This window comes from Bos mutus, chromosome 5 (genome assembly GCF_027580195.1).
Source record: "Bos mutus isolate GX-2022 chromosome 5, NWIPB_WYAK_1.1, whole genome shotgun sequence".
NCBI lineage: Eukaryota > Metazoa > Chordata > Mammalia > Artiodactyla > Bovidae > Bos > Bos mutus.
In genome coordinates, this window is record NC_091621.1 from 23,879,372 (window position 1) to 23,896,400 (window position 17,029).

General features: G+C 36.7%; 1 protein-coding gene across 2 annotated transcripts in view; it reads left to right on the forward strand.

The window, feature by feature from the left end:
* The window catches only part of LEMD3 (LEM domain containing 3), a 90,777-nt gene that overhangs the window by 44,919 nt on the left and 28,829 nt on the right, over positions 1-17,029 (forward strand). For both annotated transcript variants that reach the window (XR_011464195.1, XM_070370542.1), the window contains exon 4: positions 72-139. Coding sequence is in view for 1 of the 2 variants with exons in the window: in XM_070370542.1 (XP_070226643.1) it covers positions 72-139 (68 nt within the window). In the remaining variant the exon portion in view is untranslated. The remainder of the gene's footprint in view (positions 1-71; positions 140-17,029) is intronic.

The window sequence follows — 17,029 nt, forward strand, 5'->3', positions numbered from 1 at the left end:
TTGATTAATTATATTTGTTTTCTTTTGTTTAACATAGTACTGATTCAAAATTAATATGCTAATCTTTTCAGGAGATCATGAATGTGGCAGTTCTAGTCAGAGAACACTTTCTGTCCAAGAGGCAGCTGCATATTTGAAAGTAAGCAGTGAATTAGAATTTTAATAGCTCTATTCCTAAAGTTAATATAAATTATTACAATTTATATTTACCATCTGATGCATTTGATTACTTTTACTGTTAAAAGTTTGGGCCTGCTGTTCGGTGTAATGTGACCAGATAGAGAAAGCAGAATTACTCAGCTGTTTTAAAGTACTCTATTATGAGAGAATGCACAGTAGTTTGGAAAGGGTGCAAACACCATTGATGAGAAAGAAATTGAGATAGGTAAGTAGTACATAAGAAAGCAAGTAAACATCTAACCATTGTCATTTATTTCAGTCCTTCTGCCCTGCGATAATTTCATTTCATGGTTCTAAGAGAACTTGCAGATACATTTTTCTATACGACTGTGAGTAATGTTTAGGAAATCTTAAAGGAAAAGTACTAGAAGGTTAAAATGGAGACGTGTCACTCTGATTGCTAAAGAGGGGAGAGTGGATATTGAAAATCATACTAGGGAGCTTGATGTTAGTCCAGTTCCGTAAAGATGTGAGTACTTGCATATGGAAATACTAATCCCTAAAAGTTGGCATCCATTCATTGAGAACAGGTCATGTCATACAAACTTCATTGTAATTGTGGTAAAAAACACATAATGTGAAATCTACCATAAAGTGCACGGTATTGTTGACTTATGTATATGTTATTGTGCAGCAGATCTCTCAGGCTTTTTCATCTTGCATTACTGAATCTGTGTACCCGTTGCACAGCAACTCCCCTTTTCCTTCTCCTAGTCCCTAGCCACCACCATACCACTTTCTGCTTCTATGAGCTTGACTATGGTAGATACCTCATATAAATGGAATCATGCAGTATTTGTCTTTCTGTAACTGGCTAATGTCGTTTAACACAATGCTCTCAAGGTTCATTCACGTTGTAATAGATGGCAGAATTTCCTTTTTTTTTAAAAGTTGAATAATATTCTACTGTATATACCTCACATTTTCTGTATCCATTGATATGTTGGTAGGCATTTAGCTGTTTCCACTTCTTGACTATTGTGAATAATACTGCAGTGAACATAGGAGTGCAAATTATCTCTTAGATCGTGTTTTCAATTCTTCTGATAAATACCCAAAAGTGAGATTGCTGGAACATGTAATAGTTCTATTTTTAATTTTTTTATTAACTTCCATACTGATTTTCTTAGTGGCTGCACCATTTTACATTCCCACCAACTGTTTACAATGTGCGTGTGTGCTCAGACACTCTGTCGTGTCGGACTCTTTACAACCCCGTGGACTGTAGCCTGCCAGGCTCCTCTGTCCATGGGATTCTCTTGGCAAGAATACTGGAGTGGGGTGCCATGTCCTTCTCCAGGGGATCTTCCCAACCCAGCGATTGAACCTGCATCTCTTACATCTTCTGCATTGACAGGTGGATTCTTTGCCACTAGCGCCACCTTGGAAGCCCATAGTTTACAAGGATTCCCTTTTCTCCATATCCTTGAATACTTCTGTTTTCTTTTGGTTTTGGTTTGTTTTTTTAATAACGGCCATCCTAACAGGTGTAAAGTGATATCTCATAGTGGTTTTGATTTGCATTTCCCTGATTAGTGATGTCAAGCATCTTTTCCTATACCTGTTGAAGTTCCTTATTTATTTTTGGTTATTAACCCTTATCAGATGGTTTGTAAATGTTTTCTCCCATTCCACAAATTGTGTTTATACCCTGTTGATTGTTTCCTTTGCTGTGTGGAAGCATTTTAGTTTGATGTAGTCCCACTTGTCTCTTTTTGCTTTGGTTACCTGTGCTTTTGGTGTTATATCCAGAAAATCGTTGTCAAATCATAATTTAAAAATCATTACTAAGACCAATATCATGAAGTATTTCCCTAAATTTTCTTCTAAAAGCTTTATAGTTTCATGTCTTATGTTTAAGTCTTCACTCCATTTTGAGTTGATTTTCGTGTAGTGTATGATAAGGTTTCAGTTTCATTCATTTACATGTGGAAATCCAGTTTTATCAGTACTGTTTTGAAGAAACTATCCTTTTCCTATTGTGTGTTCTTAGCACACTTGTTGAAATCAGTTGACCATCAATCTGAGTGTGTCTCCATTTTATTCCATTGGTCTATATGTCTGTCTTGATGCCAGCACCATACTGTTTGATTACTGTAACTTTATGATATGCTTTGAAATCAGAAATATGGGGCCTCTACTTTTGTTCTTCTTGCTTAATATTATTTTGGCTATTTGGGATTCTTTGTAGGTCCATATGAATTATAGTATTGATCTTTCTATTTCTGGGGAAAAAAAAAAAAAACTGCTACTGAAATTTTGATGGGAATTGCATTGAATCTGTAGATTGCTTTGGGTAGTATGGACATTTTAATTAAGTCTTCCAGTTCACGAACCCAGGATGCCTTTTCATTTATTTGTGTCTTGAAATTTCTTTTAGCAGTGCTTTGTAGTTTTTAGTGTGTAAGTCTGTTACCTTCTAGATAATGTTTATTCCTAAGTATTTTATTCTTTTTGATGCTTTTTGTAGATGAAATTTTTAAATTTTCTGGTTGTTCATTTTTATGTGTAGAAATGCAACTTATTCTTGTATGTTGTTTTTTTTTTTTCTTCGGTGCCACACCTTTGCTGAATATACTTAAGTTCTAACATTTTGGGGTTTTTTTTTTTTTTTGGTGGAGTCTGTAGGGCCTTCTATGTACACAATCATGTTATCTGCAAACAGATAGAATTTTACTTCTTCACTTCAAATTTGTATGCCATTTATTTTCTTTTCTCACCTAACTGCTCTACTGTATTGAATAGAAATGACAACAGTGGACATCTTTGCCTTATTCTTGGTCTCCAAGGAAAAACCTCAGTTTTTCATGATTAAAAATATATTAGTCATCAGCTTTTCATATATGGCCTTTATTGTTTTGAGCTAATTTGCTTCTCTTCCTAGTCTATCATGTGTTTTTAATCACTTAAGGTGTTGAATTTTGTCAAATGCTCTTCCTGTATTTATTGAAATTATCATATGATTTTTCCTTCTGTTAATGTGATGTATTACATTGATTGGCTTTTGTGTGTTTGTCCTTTCATTCTTGGAATAAACCCCACTTTTGATCCTTTTAATATGCTATTTAATTCACTTTGCTAATAGTTTGTTGAGGATTTGTGTCTATATTCATCAGGGATATTGGTCTGTATTTCCATTCTTGAAGCATTTTTGATGTCAGAGTAATGGTGGCCTCATAAAATGAGTGTGAAAGTGCTCCTTCCCTGTTAAGTTTTTGGAGGACTTTGAGAAGGCTAAATGTTAATTTTTAAAAAAATATTTGGCAGAATTCTCCAGAGAAGCCATTGAATCCCAAACTTTTCTTTGTTGGGAGGCTTTTACTGATTCAGTTACTGATTCAGTTTCTGTACTAGTTATAGATCTGTTCAGACCTTTTCTTCATTATTTAGTCTTGATAGGTTATATGTTTCTAGGAATTTATCCATTTTTTTCTGTTATCTAGTTTGTTGACAAATAATTGTGCATAGTAGACTCTTAAAATCCTTTGTATTTCTCTGACATCAATCTTAAAAATCTCTTTCATTTCTCTTAAAAAAAAATTATTATTTTTTTTTTGGCTTTGCTGGGTCTTCGTTGCTCGGCGCGCTTTTCTCTAGTTGCAGCGAGCAGGGTCTGCTCTCTAGTTTTGGTGTACACGGGCTTCTCATCGCAGAGGCTTCTCATTGCAGAGTGGGCTTCGGTAGTGGCAGCGCAAGCGCGCAGTAGTTGTGGTGCACTGCTTAGTTGCTCTGCAGATGCGGGATCTTCCTGGTTCAGAGATTGAACCAGTGCGTGTCTCCTGCATTGGCAGATGAATTCTTTACTACTGAGCCAGCAGTAAGGCCCCTTCTTCCTTCATTTCTGATTTTGTTTGAGTCTCTTTCTCTTTTTATTAACTAAGGGTTTGTCAATTTCGCTTATCTTTTAAAAAACCACATCTTTGTTTTGTTGTTTTTTTGTCCTATTTTCTATTTTGTTTCTGCTCTAATTCCTATTGTTTCCTTCTGCTAACTTTGGGCTTAATTTATTCTTTTTCTAGTTCTCTGAGGTGTAGAGATGGGTTATTTGAGATCTTTCTTTTTTAATGTAGGCATTTACCGTAGTGAAATTCTCTGTTAGAACTGCTTTTGCTGTATCCCATAAGAAGCTGTTGGGTTTCTTACATCTGAATGTCCATTTCTTTCCCCAAATTGTAAAGTTTTGGTTATTATTTCTTGAAATAAACTTTCTGCTCCTTTCACTCCTCTCCTTCTGGGACTTCATAATGTGTGTATTGGTCCAATTGATGATGTTCTGTAAGTCCCTTAAGCTTTCTTCACTCTTCTTCATTCTTTTTTCTTCCTCCAACTGGGTAATTTTAAATGACTTATCTTTTAGCTCCTCAATTCTTTGTTTTCTGATGGATTTAAGACTGCTGTTGAACACATGCTGTGAATTTTTCAATTCAGTTGTATTCTTCAGCTCCAGAGTTCCTGTTGGTTCTTTTTAGTATTTTCTCTCTCTTGATATTCTCATCTTACTTATATGTTGTTTTCTGAGCTCAGTGAGCATCTTTATGCCAGTTTACTATGAAATTTTTATTGGATAATTCATATACCTCAGTTTCTTTAGGGTCAGTCCCTGGAGATTTATTTTGTTGTTTTAGTTGGGCCGTGTTTCCTTGTTTCTTTTTGTGTGTCTTGCTTGCTACTTTGTTTTGGGATATTCCATTTGAAAACACAGCCACATCTCCCAGTCTTTAAGAACTGCCTTCATGCAGGGGAAGACCTTTACTGTGATCTCAGATACGCTGGGGTCTCCTCAAATCTTTATTGTGGACTTGTGGGTATATATTCCCAACTAGAGAGGTTTTACAGGTTTCTTTTTTTTTTTTTTTAATAGTTTCACTATATATTGCAATTATTTTTTAAGTACATAAATTTTTAGTTGGAGTTTCAGTATCAGACTCTCAAAAGTTAATAATAGAATGAGTAGACAGAAAAGTAGAAGGGTATAGTAGATCTGGAAAGCACTGTGAACCAATTCAACATAACTAAGATTTATATAATTTTCACATAGAAGTGGGATACAAATTCTATTCAGGTTCCCATTGATTATAAATCAGGAGACACTGGAACATATCCAGGAACGTAAAACAAAGTATAAAAATTTCATGGTCTGAAGGTATTGAAATACAGGGTCTGTTCTCTTATCACCATGGAATTATGTTAGAAATCTATCAAAAGATATTTAAAAATAACCCACGAAAAAAAAAACAGTTGATGGAAAAAGCAAATAAAAATTACAAGACAGAAAAAGAACATTAAATTCCAACAATTAACTAAATAATATGCCAAAAGAAGAGTTGATCTGACTAAGATGACTGCAGCTCTTGCACAGTCCTGACTTCATTGCACCCTTTTAAATGGGCTTCCCAGGTGGCACTAGTGGTAAAGAACCCGCCTGCCAATGCAGAGATGTAAGAGACATGGGTTCGATCCCTGGGTCAGGAAGATCCCTGGAGAAGGAAATGGTGACCCACAGTATTCTTGCCTGGAGAATCCCGTGGACAGAGGAACCTGGCAGACTACAGTCCATAGGGTTGCAAAAAGTTGGACACGACTGAAGCGACTGAGCATGCAAGCATGCAAATTAGAAATGCTAAAGGTTTGCATACATTGTACGCTAAATAAAAAACACTCTACACACTATTTTAAATCTCAAATACTATGATTTTTCAACATCCTGTTCAGTTACTTTCATATCCTTCTCATGATAAGTTTATATATCTGAGAGTTTATGATTTATATATAAAAATTGTATCATATAAAAAAAAAAAAAAATAAAATAACCCACGTAGCAGCAGCAGCAGCACGTATTTTCAAGTGCAATGTGACATATACCAAGAGAAATCTTTGACTTAGCCATTGAAAGTCTCGATAAAGTTAGAAGACTGAAAAAGCGCAGAGGGTGATTGCAGAGAAGAGAGCATTTAAATGAGAAGTTAATATCAGAATAAGAATTTAATACCAAAGATACTTTAAAAATCCCATGTATTTGGTAATGTCCACTTTTAAATGATGGATGTGTCATTTAAAAGAGTATCATTTAAAAGCCATAACAAGAAAAGAGTTGTGTCCGACTCTTTGCAACCCCCATGGACTATAGCCCGCCAGGCTTCTCTGTCCATGGGATTCTCCAGTCAAGAATACTAGAGTGGGTAGCCATTTCCTTCTCCAGGGAATCCTCCCGACCCAGGGATCAAGCACAGGTCTCCTGCCTTGCAGACGGATTCTTTACCATCTGAGCCACCGGGAAGCCCCACATCAAGGAAAATTAGAAAACATGCATGACAGAATAAAAGTGAAAAGAGAATTATCAAAATTTGTTGCATGCAGCTAAAGCCACTCAGTGCAGCTAATGCAGTGTGGGATCTTGAATGAAGTATGAAAACAAATAATGGGCACTAATATAAAATTCTGTGAAATTTGAACAAAATCTTTTTATAGGAGCTTATAGTCTCTTGCTCCCTCCAGTGCCTGTCTGCTGTACTGCGGGTCCTCTAGAGCAACAGCAAGCTGTCCCGCTCCTTTTTATTTTCAGCAACCCTCAGGCATCTAGCCCATGTCAGGTCTCGGTATTTTGAAACAGGTAATACAGAAACCAGTCCTTTGGGTAGCTCCTTGAAAAACTGAAACATTGGACACACGTTCCAGCTCTTTCCCTCCTCAGGGAGCAATGAGGAGTTGGGGGTTTTCTAACACTTACTTTGCACTGAGCTGCAGGCAGGGTCAGTGGCAAGTGAGTGTGTGCTAATTCATGGCCTTTGTTCTTGGTGATCCCCAGCCTGGTGCCCTTTGACCTATTAGTGCTTAGATTCAAGCACGACAGAACCCCATCCGTCTGCTACTGCTAAGTCGCTTTAGTCGTGTCTGACTCTGTGCAACCCCATAGGCGGCAGCCCACCAGGCTCCCCCATCCCTGGCATTCTCCAGGCAAGAACACTGGAGTGGGTTGCCATTTCCTTCTCCAGTGCATGAAAGTGAAAAGTGAAAGTGAAGTCGCTCAGTGACCCTCAGCGACCCCATGGACTGCAGCCTTCCAGGCTCATGGAAAATCTGTCCATGGGATTTTCCAGGCAAGAGTACCAGAGTCGGGTGCCATTGCCTTCTCCGCCCATCCCTCTGGTGGCCCCCCCAAAATCTGAACATTTAGATAAATACTCCAGTCTTCTCTTTCCCTGCTCAAGGAGAAGCCAGGAATTGGGAATTTTCTCCCCATCACATTATGCTGTGCCAGAGGCAGGGGCTCCAGTATGTGAGTGTTACAAATTTTCCTACTTTCATGCAGCTGGTTTTGTACTTGTTTGGGATGCAAGAACCTCTTAACTGGTTTCTGGGTTTCTTATCATACAAAGGGAATTAATCTGTGTATTGTTGAATTTGTGTCTCTAGCAGGGAAGGAGGATCAGGGCCTTCCTATTCAGCTGTTTTGCTGACGTCACCCCCTCTTTTTTGTTTTTAAATTTAGAATATTGTATTGTTCTAAAGCTTTCAGCAAGGTTTTGGTGGCAGTCTCCCATGATATGTTTGTCAAAAAAGAGAAATATGGACTCAGTTTTTAACTTAATTCATAACTTACATGTAGATAACACAGAAGATGTGAAGACAGTATAGTACGATGAGGAGTAGATGTTGATTCAAATTGTAGCACTGGCGTGTAGAAGCTTTGTGTCCTGGTAAAGTCCCTGTACTTCTCTGTACCTGTGTCTCAGTGTGAAAATGGGACCGTTGTTATTAATGACTGTCAGAGTTGTTGGGAGAATGTAAGTGAAAGTAGAAAGTACCTAGTTCAGTTCCTGATGGTTATACTAACTTCCATTAAAATTTATTTCTTTTTTTGTGTGTTTCCTAACTAAACCAGTGTCATTCTGGAGAGAGTTTTCTTTAACATGCTGCAGATTTTGTCTGTCAACCTCATTCTCTCCTTTGTTTTCAGTTGTGGCCTAGATGACAACATTAATGACAGGTGAACCTGTGGAGAGTGTAGTAGCTAATAGTTTGGATAGCTGAAGGATCAGGATCCAAAAAGGTCTAAATAAGGAGGACTTATAATTACAAGGCTGTGTCTTAAAGAGTAGAAGAATTGCTAGATGAATTATTCAGGTAAAGGCAAAGATAGGATTGGATTGAGTAGGCTAAAGGGAACATAGAGTCAAATAGTCCAGGAAAAGGGCAGAACATATGGGGATCCAAAGCAAGTGAAAGTTTTTACTTTTAGCAGTAGGAAAAACTGATCCCAACCAATGAGTCCCTCTTGGTTTCCCCTTTTTTTCCCCCCAGTTGACTCTCTCTTGGCTTGCCTTGTGGCTTGGGCTTCCCTTGTGGCTCCGCTGGTAAAGAATCTTCCTGCAGTGCGGGAGACCTGGGTTCAGTCCCTGGGTTGGGAAGATCCCCGGGAGAAGGGAAAGGCTACCCACTCCAGTATTCTGGCCTGGAGAATTCCATGGACTGTATAGTCCATGGGGTTGCAAAGAGTCAGACATGGCTGAGCAACTTTCACTTCACTTGACTCTCTCAGAGTGGTAATGGCACAGATATCAGACATGTGCTATTGTCGGTCATAAATTCCTGGGATAGGATTAAGTTACTTTTCACAAGAACCCTGAGATTCTTTAACTCTACTGAATTGTGTTCGAAGGAAGGACTAAATGGATGGGATAGGGCTTGGGGACAGGATAAGGCTTCATCTTTTTCTTATCCAGCCATTTGACTGGATAAGGTGAAAAAGAAGGGACATAGAACCAGAGTTGGGACAATTGAAATCTAAGCCAAGCAGCAGTGGGTACAAAAGAATTACTTCTATTAAAATCTGGCAGCAAAGAAGTTACTAGAAGCACCCCTTCATGAGTTGAGTAGAGAACTGTCTGTATTGAGGTTTTTTTTTTAAAAATGATGATAGTGAATTCCAGTCTTAAAAGATCTTCGTATCTTTTCTCTGGAACTGTTTTTTGTTTCAGATTAGGTTTTGCCTTTTTAAAGAAGAAATTTAGTAGAACATATAATGTGTCTTTTTACAAAAGATTTTGGATTAATTTCTTAATTCGTTAAATGAAGTTACTTTCTGGAGATAATATCCTTTTTGTTATACATTTAGGGGGGTGTGTGTGTGTATTCTTTTTGGAGTTTTCATTTTCAGATTTTCAGTTGCTGTGAAATCTGATACGACTTGTACCAAAGATGCAGTTTGGACTGCTACTAAAAGAAAAACCTTAAACAGGAATTTTTCAAAAAAAATAAAGTTTTATGGTCTAGATAAAAGTGTAGGTGCTGTTTTTAATAGGCTTCTTCTTCTTTTTTTCTTTTCAATATAACATTACCCCATGCTTATGATTTAACTCATATAGAAAATAAAAGGAAAACTGCATTTCAGATTCACCACCTAAAGTTAGCCACTCATTTTGGTCCATGTTTCTCTAGTCTTAGATTTCCCCCCTGAAATTAGTATCAGTATAAATGTTATAAATACTGATATTTTTTCCTTAAAGTTGTTAGCATTTTCCCATGTCATTGTTCAGGCTTTTAAAAACTGTTCCTCTTTATTACTGAATAATATTTCTTTACATGTTTTTATTCTCCTGGGTTGTGGGATTTCAGTATTATGAAAGCACGCTAATTTTGCATTATAGTATTTGATTTTGTGATTATTTCCTTATTTCCTTAGTCCTAGAAAGGAAATCACTTATTCAAAGAACTTTTGTTAATACTTTTGAAATATGTTGCCAAATTACTTTCTAATTTGTAATGATAATTTTAGCACAACCTATTTTATTTTACCCAAGTTCTCACATAAATATGGAAGAATCCCACTACAATTCTGGTATCAAACAGAGACAACCATATGTATATCGTAGGCTTTCTGCTTCTGGAGAGAGACCTATTGTACCTTTTATGTGCTTGTACCATGGTTTCACCTGCAACACAATTAAGTTTTTGCATTCAGGAATAAATGAGCTAGAGAATATGTAGAACTCCTATGCTGTAAGCTAATTTTCCCCCAGCGTCTGGTGCATTTTAAGTAAATGTTTGATTGAGTAAAAGGAATGAATGGTTTAGTTCCTAAGTCACCTCCAACTCTTTTGTGACCCCATGGACTGTAGCCCACCAGGGTTCTCTGTCCATGGGATTTCCCAGTCAAGAATGCTGGAGTGGGTTGTCATTTCCTTCTCCAGGGGATCTTTCCGACCCAGGGATTGAACCTAGGTCTCCTGCACTGGCAGGTAGATTCTTTACCACCGAGCCACCAGGGAAGCCCAAAATGAGTGAATAAGCCTCAGTAAAAACTTTTTTCACTTTGAGTCTTTATATTCCATTTTTTTTATTTCTCACACTTTCTTCTTCAAAGAAAATTTAAATAAATGTGACAATTAATTTAAATAAATGTAACATTTTTTCTTACTCCTACAGTGTTTTTCTTGGGCTTTTTATTCCTCATTTTTGAGGTTGAAATCTAGTTTTGATTTGTGAAAAGTTAAGAGGTCCCTCTGGTGGAACATTTAGGAAATACGTGGCACTATTATTTTCATGAAAAGACAGATGCAAAGTTAAATGATAGGAGCTTTGTATGATAGCATAGCAATAGAATGATGAAATGAATGGTGGTTCATTTCCTAGGTCACTTTTAAGACCTGTTTAATTTTAAACACAATATGTTTTAAGATTTGTGAAGAATATAACAGGAAAGAAGATTGCAAATATGCCAAATTATGGGCTGAATAAATTTTTATGGACTAACTTGGAATGTTAATCACTGTTAATAAGATTGTGTCTTTGTGGAAAAATAAATATCCTAAAAAATAGAATGAATTAATACCTTTCATAATGGTTATAGTATTTCAAGTATAATTTGTCTTGGTACTTTCTGTATGTTACCTTTGATTTCACAGTGATGCAACAAGGTAGGTGGTTTCAGACTCACCTTTATAAAGAAAATAAAGCTTAGTTCAGTTCAGTCACTCAGTCGTGTCTGACTCTTTGCGATCCCATGAATTGCAGCACGCCAGACCTCCCTGTCCATCACCAACTCCCGGAGTTCACTCAGACTCACGTCCATCGAGTCAGTGATGCCATCCAGCCATCTCATCCTCTGTCATCCCCTTCTCCTCCTGCCCCCAATCCCTCCCAGCATCAGAGTCTTTTCCAATGAGTCAACTCTTTGCATGAGGTGGCCAAAGTACTGGAGTTTCAGCTTTAGCATCATTCCTTCCAAAGAAATCCCAGGGCTGATCTCCTTCAGAATGGACTGGTTGGATCTCCTTGCAGTCCAAGGGACTCTCAAGAGTCTTCTCCAACACCACAATTCAAAAGCATCAATTCTTCGGTGCTCAGAGGGGTTTAATAAGTAGGTCATCCAGCTAGTAAGTGATGGAACTGTGAATAGAATCAAAATATCTGCTCTTTTCACTATACTATTCTGCCTCTTAGATGGAAGAGCTGGGTTTATAACCCATACCTCATACTGAGTGGTCAAGAGACTGACACTGAATAGGGTTCAGAATCTGAAGATGTGAACAAAGTATATGCATCTGCCTACATGACTTATTTTCTCTTAATGTCCTCTTATGGTTATACATACAGCAATTCAGTAGTGGAGTCATGATCTGATTCCAGGCCTCTTGGATTCTAAAGACCATATTCTTTCCATTATTCCTGGAAGTAAAAGATCAACTTTCCACTGAAACATTAAGAACTAAATCATACTCACTGTTGATTTCTGTGTGTCATATTTTACGTAATTTAAAGGTAGCATCTAGTGTGTATTGTTTAGCCCCTAAATCATGTCTGACTCTTTTGAGACTCCATGAACTATAGCCCAGTAGGCTCCTCTGTCCATGGGATTTTCCAGGCAAGAATACTGGAGTGGGGTGCCATTTCCTTCTCCAGGCTATCTTTCCGATGCAGAGTGTCTCCTTCATTGCAGGTAGATTCTTTACCACTGAGCCACCAGAATATTCACTAAAGCCACATAGCTATTAGTGTCATGCAAATTATCCATTTGTGAACTTTATCTGGTAGATTATTAATGTTGGCTTAACTTTTCGCTGTACCACTATCTTTTCCCCTCCATGTGTTTTGTTGCTTTCTTTAATGAACTGAATCTTTTCCATGAAGCAGTATTATTTTTGTGCTTTGAAACTGTAATCCAAGTTCAAAGCATCTGATATGGGTTTTTAAATTACACATTTCGGCTAGTTATTTTGAAAATAAGGTAAATTTGTGATTGGGGATCAATTACAGTGTATTAAAATAGTTTTAATTTGTTAAAGATTTGGGAGAACTTCCTTTCAATTTAGAAATATTTCTGTGATGCTGTCAGCAGTGTGTTAGCTGAGCTGTTGCTTATAAATAAATAGTAACAAGTAATTATGTTAATAATAGACCTACTTTAAAAATTAAAAACTTTGTTTCCTCTTGAGGTTTATCATCAGTTATTTGAAAATGGGTGTTTTATGATACAGGAATGCCTTACCTCGAGGATTGGCAAACTGCAGCTCATGAGCCTGGTTTTGTATGGCCTGCTGAGGTTTTACAACATTTTTAAAGGTTGCATTAAAAATATGTAAGTGACAGAGACAAGAAGTGTATATGTTGCAAAGCTTAAAATATTTACTGTCTGCCCTTTGCTAAAAAATTGGCATACCCCTTGCATTACAGTTTTCCAGGTGGCTCCAACAAGTGAATAAAGCACTTCAGACTTAAAATCAGGTAGATGCTGTGTGCTGCAGCGTTAGCATGAACTGTTTAATTTGCATATGCCAGAAAAAAAATTCAACTTTTACTTCTACAAAAATTCCATTTTATGATACTGCTGCTGCTGCTACTGCTAAGTCGCCTCAGTCGTGTCCGACTCTGTGCGACCCCATAGATGGCAGCCCACCAGGCTCCCCTGTCCCTGGGATTCTCCAGGCAAGAACACTGGAGTGGGTTGCCATTTCCTTCTCCAATGCATGAAAGTGAAAACTGAAAGTGAAGTTGCTCAGTGTGTCTGACTCTTAGTGACCCCATGGACTGCAGCCTTCCAGGCTCCTCCATCCATGGGATTTTCCAGGCAAGAGTACTGGAGTGGGGTGCCATTGCCTTCTCCATTATGATACTATAGAACTCCATGTACTATGTCAAATATTTGTGGAAGTAATGGTTTATTTAAGAACTCAAACTCTGTTAAATCTTTAATGGGAATTTTAAATAAATTATCATTTGTTTTCTAAAATGTTTATTCATAAAGGAACATTCCATGGTTCTGTTGTGTTGCAAGTAGTGGTTGGATATCGAAGGGTATTTACATAGGAAAGGAGAACAGAAAATGGAAAAATAACAACAGATACCTTTTTCTATGCTTCTGCTGTTTTATAACTAGAAGTGTTAAGTTCTTTGTTCTTCCACATATTTAACTTATTAGAGTAGCTGTCCTTGTTAATTTGAACCATTATGTTTATTTTTAACGATAATTAACAAGAGCAGTCATGCTATTTATAATCTTTAGCCTCCATTTTTATATTTAAATTACACAGCAAGTAAACTTGGAAATTCATTTAATTTTGCATTACTTGAAATATGTTTAGTCTAATTTTTCACGTTCTGTATAGTAATGAAAAAATGTCATAAAATACTGCATACTGCATTGAACAGAAACTGAAAAATGTGTATGTAAATACAAGTTAAATACAATGTATGTACTTCATTGATTTTTAAAATATCCACATCTTTCAAGGGTGGAATCTTGTTTGTGTCTTTGAAGGATACAGTCTTTGAAAAGAACTAAATGAGTACAAAATCCTTTTCAAAAACCGATATATTGCAAACAGGAATTAACACAGGTCTTCAGCTCTGTGTCAGTTCAGTTCAGTCACTCAGTCGTGTCCGACTCTTTGTTACCCCATGGACTGCAGCACACCAGGCCTCCCTATCCCATCACCAACTCCCGGAGTTTACTTAAACTCATGTCCATTGAGTCAGTGATGCCATCCAACCATCTCATCCTCTGTCGTCCCTTGCTCCTCCTGCTTTCAATCTTTCCCAGCATCAGAATCTTTTCAAATGAGTCAGTTTTTTGCATCATGTGGCCAAAGTATTGGAGTTTCAGCATCATTCCTTCCAATGAATATTCAGGACTGATCCTTTAGGATGGACTGCTTGGATCTCCTTGCAGTCCAAGAGACTCTAAAGAGTCTTTTCCAACACTACAGTTCAAAAGCATCAATTCTTCTCACCTTTCTTTATAGTCCAACCCTCACATCCGTACATAACTACTGGAAAAACCATAACCTTGACTAGAATGGCTTTTTTTGGCAAAGTAATATCTCTGCTTTTTAATATGCTGTCTAGGTTGGTCATAACTTTTCTTCCAAGGAGCAAGCATCTTTTAATTTCATGGCTGTAGTCACCATCTTCAATGATTTGGATCCCAAAAAACAAATTCTGGCATTGTTTCCATTGTTTCCCCATCTATTTACCATGAAGTGATGGGACCAGATGCCGTGATCTAGTTTTCTGAATGTTAAGTTTTATGCCAACTTTTTCACTCTTCTCTTTCACTTTCGTCAAGAGGCTCTTTAGTTCTTCTTCACTTTTTGCCATAAGGGTGGTGTCATTTGCATATCTGAGGTTATTGATATTTCTCCTGGAAATCTTGATTCCAGCTTGTTCTTCATCCAGTCCAATGTTTCTCATGATGTACTCTGCATATAAGTGTAGTAATCAGGGTGACAATATACAGCCTTAACATACTCCTTTCCCGATTTGGAACTGGTTTGTTGTTCCATGTCCAGTTCTAACTGTTGCTTCTTGACCTGCATACAGATTTCTCAGGAGGCAGGAAGGTCAGGTGGTCTGGTATTCCCATCTCTTGAAGAATTTTCCACAGTTTGTTGTGAACCACACAGTCAAAGGCTTTGGCATAGTCAATAAAGCAGTAGATATTTTTCTGGAACTCTCTTGCTTTTTCGATGATCCAGTGGATGTTGGCAATTTGATCTCTGGTTCCTCTGCCTTTTCTAAATATGGCTTGAAGATCTGGAAATTCACAGTTCACATGCTATTGAAGCCTGGCTTGAAGATTTTTGAGCATTACTTTGCTAGAGTGTGAGATGAGTGCAGTTGTGTGGTAGTTTGAGCATTCTTTGGCATTGCCTTTCTTTGGGATTGGGATGAAAACTGACCTTTTCCAGTCCTGTGGCCACTGCTGAGTTTTCCAAATTTGCTGGCATATTGAGTGAAGCACTTTTACAGCATCATCTTTTAGGATTTGAAGTTGCTCAAGTGGAATTCCATCACCTCCACTAGCTTTGTTTGTAGGGATGCTTCCTAAAGCCCACTTGACTTTGCATTCCAGGATGTCTGGCTGTAGGTGAGTGATCACACCATCATGATTATCTGGGTCGTGAAGATCTTTTTTGTATAGTTCTTCTGTGTATTGTTGCCACCTCTTCTTAATATCTTCTGCTTCTGTTAGTTTCATACCATTTTTGTCCTTTATTGTGCCCATCTTTGCATGAAATGTTCCCTTGGTATCTCTAATTTTCTTGACGAGATCTCTAGTCTTTCCCATGTTAATATTGTTGTATGGAGTTTTCAAAATCTTGTATTGCTTGTGCTTTATCTAATCCTCATCCATGCAATATAACCAGAAATATGTTCTCTTGATGTTTCTTTATCAAAGCTTTAATCTTCTCTAATTTAGAGTAAGTGAATATGAGTTCTGTTTGATTTTTTAGTTATATGCAAGGTGATTTCTGCTGTCTACTTACAAAAATTAAAACAGTAATTATTGGGAGGGAGGTTCAAAAGGGAGGGATATGTATACCTGTGGCTGATTCATATCGAGGTTGACAGAAAACAACAAAATTCTGTAAAGCAATTATCCTTCAATAAAAAAATTTTTAAAAAAGGCAGAAATTGCCTGAACTTATCTTTTATAATTGCATAACTTTTTGAAGCAATACTAAACAAAATTTACTTTTTCTTATTTTCTAGTTCTTATTCACATGATTGTATATCTTTCATAGTAATAGTTGAATGCTGTATTTTACTTTTTAAAGTATATAGCTATTTAGCTCTCGTCATGATTATTTCTAATTTAATAATATCCAACAGAAGTGATCTCATATATAAGTCATCTTTTAATCATTAAATGCTAACATTGAGTACAAATTTTTTGGTATTTATAAATAATGCTGAAATTATCACACTTAAAAAAAAATAGCCTATAGGTTATCGTTAGCATCTGAAAACCCTGGCAGTAGTTACACATAAGTAATGATGCCTAGCAAGATTAGTTTTGCTTCATAAAATTCTTTATTATACTTTCAAATTTGATATATTAAAATAACATTAGAAAGTAAACTGATCAAATGAGAACATTGTAATTTCCAATGCTGTTGAAGAATCTGTTGTTAAAATGCAGTAGCTATTACATATAAATATTTTTAAAGAATTTTATAAAGTGACTTCTTGTTTCTATTTCTACTTTTAGAAATTCATTTTTTTGCACTTCCAAAAGTATATAAAGACATACTTTTGAATAGAATACAAGTTCCCATGAGCATGGAGAATTTTGGCTTTTTGCTTAGTGCTACATTTCTAGGTCCTAGAACAGTACCTGGCACATAGTGGGCCCTCAATAAATATTTTGAATGAAAGAATTTTTAAGGATGTTTATTACAGTATTATTTGTTATACTCAAATAATTGAAACCATTTCATGTTCATTAGTGAGAGGATGATGGTGTAAAATAACCACACAATGGAATACTGTTGTACTGGAAAAAATTGGAGTTGTCTCATGAATATTTATACTGATATACATTGACAACACCAGTTCATTCTGTGAAAAA